This window comes from Rhinoderma darwinii, chromosome 12 (genome assembly GCF_050947455.1).
Source record: "Rhinoderma darwinii isolate aRhiDar2 chromosome 12, aRhiDar2.hap1, whole genome shotgun sequence".
NCBI lineage: Eukaryota > Metazoa > Chordata > Amphibia > Anura > Rhinodermatidae > Rhinoderma > Rhinoderma darwinii.
The window spans coordinates 890,653-892,904 of NC_134698.1; the positions used below are offsets into that span (position 1 = coordinate 890,653).

Genomic DNA, 2,252 nt, shown 5'->3' on the forward strand with positions numbered 1-2,252 from the left:
CTCCACCAGTCTCCACCACCTGCACATAATAACACTCCACCTGCACATAACACTCCACCAAAGTCTCCACCACCTGCACATAACACTCCACCTGCACATAACACTCCACCAAAGTCTCCACCACCTGCACATAATAACCCTCCACCTGCACATAACACTCCACCTGCACATAACACTCCAAAGTCTCCACCACCTGCACATAATAACACTCCACCAGTGGGGAAAGTTTTAAGGGGACAGGGGGGAACACTCTCACCCATGCTGCAGGTCTCTCGGGGCTGCTGCTTCTTCTCCTCTGGACTTGGACTTTTCTCCTTTATGTAGTCTGTGGGAGGAGTAGAGGGAGGGGGAGGAGTAGAGGGAGGGGGAGGAGTAGAGGGAGGGGAGGAGTAAAGGGAGGGGGAGGGGTAGAGGGAGGAGTAGAGGGAGGGGGAGGAGTAGAGGGAGGGGGAGGAGTAAAGGGAGGGGGAGGGGTAGAGGGAGGAGTAGGGGGAGGGGTAGAGGGAGGAGTAGGGGGAGGGTAAGAGGAGGAGGGGCAGGGAGGTGCAGACTTCTTATCTGCAGATACAGATCACACACACAGGTTGGCACAGCCCAGGGAGGCCAAAACTGGCACATGGACTAAGTGTCTCCTGCACAGACAGTATATATGTATTGTGTGTAGGTATATAGGGTGTGTGTATGTATGTATATAGGGTGTGTAGGTATATAGGGTGTGTGTATGTATTGTATATACGGTGTGTATGTATATAGGGTGTATACATATATTATTTCGGTATAATGAGGACACTGGGGCAGTTCATTACCGGACATGCGGTATAATTCTCGTGTACGCGACGTGCACCCAATTTAACTGTTTTCAGCACTTTTGCGCTAGACAAGGGGCGTGGCTTAAAATAGGGCAAAAAAGTTGGTCTGAAGCCAAACAAGAGACGGTATAAAGTGAGACAGACGTGAATGACGACGCGTTCTATTGGCCGTCCAGCGTGGGTCACGTGAGAAATTTGGCGTCTAGTTGATTTTTAAGCGGTTGGGAAAATGTATAAAAAGTGTCTGACATTAAACCGGCCGTGTTGTCCATAGCAACCAATCAGAGCTCGGCGTTCATTTATTTACATCGTCTGGTAAAGTAAAAGCTGCGCTGTGATTGGTTGCTATGGACAACAAGGCCAGTTTAATATCACTATTTATAACTCCGCCTTCTCTCCCGCTACGTGCCATCAGCCGCCATGTTTTCCCAGCATTCCTGGATGTATTTATAATGTAGGTGCCCGCCCTCACCCCAAAGGAGGAGTGTCTTAATATATCATCGCCCTGTGCAATCACATGACTGCAAATAGGAACTACAACTCTCACCGTGCACTGCCAACCAGGGAATCCCTATAATCAGTCCTCACCAAGGACAACAACTGCCATAATCCTCGATAACACTGAGGTGATGAATAAAAGCAGTGCCAGTGACGGAGGAGAGGATTTCTGGTCTCTGGACATCACTCATGTCTCTTATTTACATGGTCCTCATTCCCCTCAGTCATTATCTTACCGCCAGTCTCCATATTGTGATTGGCGCGAACACCGGGCTCCGCCTCCTTTGCCAGCCGCAATATGGCGGCCGGACGGAAGTAGTTTCATGTGGCTTCCGGTAGAGGCGCAGTGTCATTGTTGAGCAGACGTGATGATGATGGGCAGCGGGATGCGGTTGTTCCCCGGGGGACCGGCTCCGGGAGAACTTCACTCCTTTCCGGGGCAGGGGCCCCTCAGACACACGCTGTAAGTAGTGGGGGCCCACAGGTGGTGGGCAGCTCTATGACTGGGGGCGTACAGGCCGCCACATGTACCGGCACCCGCTGTAATCCGAGGGGTGGGGGACTCCGCAATAATAGTTCTATGCTCTTCTTCGGGAGACCCTGGGACCCCCATATTTATCCCATCAGCGGCTACTTTCACTTTCTGTTTCCGCCAACCAAATATATATGTACGGCCCCCCCCCCTTATGCGCCTGCGCGCCCCCTTACGCGCCTGCGCGCCCCCCTTATATGCCTGTGCGCCCCCTTATGCGCCTGCGCGCCCCCTTACGCGCCTGCGCGCCCCCCTTACGCGCCTGCGCGCCCCCTTATGCGCCTGCGCGCTCCCCCCCTCTTTCCGGCTGGCCGGCGCGCTTCCCCCCCCCCTCTTTCCGGCTGGCCGGCGCGCTCCCCCCCCCCCCTCTTTCCGGCTGGCCGGCGCGCTCCCCCCCCCCTCTTTCCGGCTGG

General features: G+C 54.5%; 1 protein-coding gene across 3 annotated transcripts in view; it reads right to left on the reverse strand.

Annotated features, from left to right (window-relative positions):
- Positions 1-1,580, reverse strand: part of LOC142665000 (methanethiol oxidase) — an 11,881-nt gene extending 10,301 nt beyond the window's left edge. The window contains exons 1-2 of one of the 3 annotated variants that reach the window (XM_075844526.1): positions 1,544-1,580; positions 257-325 (exon numbers count right to left, since the gene is read on the reverse strand). In XM_075844526.1, coding sequence (XP_075700641.1) covers positions 257-325; positions 1,544-1,556 — 82 coding nt within the window. In that variant the 5' untranslated portion in view covers positions 1,557-1,580. Of the gene's footprint in view, positions 1-256; positions 326-1,397; positions 1,499-1,543 lie in introns of those variants that run through there. The other 2 variants (XM_075844528.1, XM_075844525.1) reach the window with 2 other exon arrangements.
- Between the last annotated feature and the right edge of the window lie 672 nt (positions 1,581-2,252).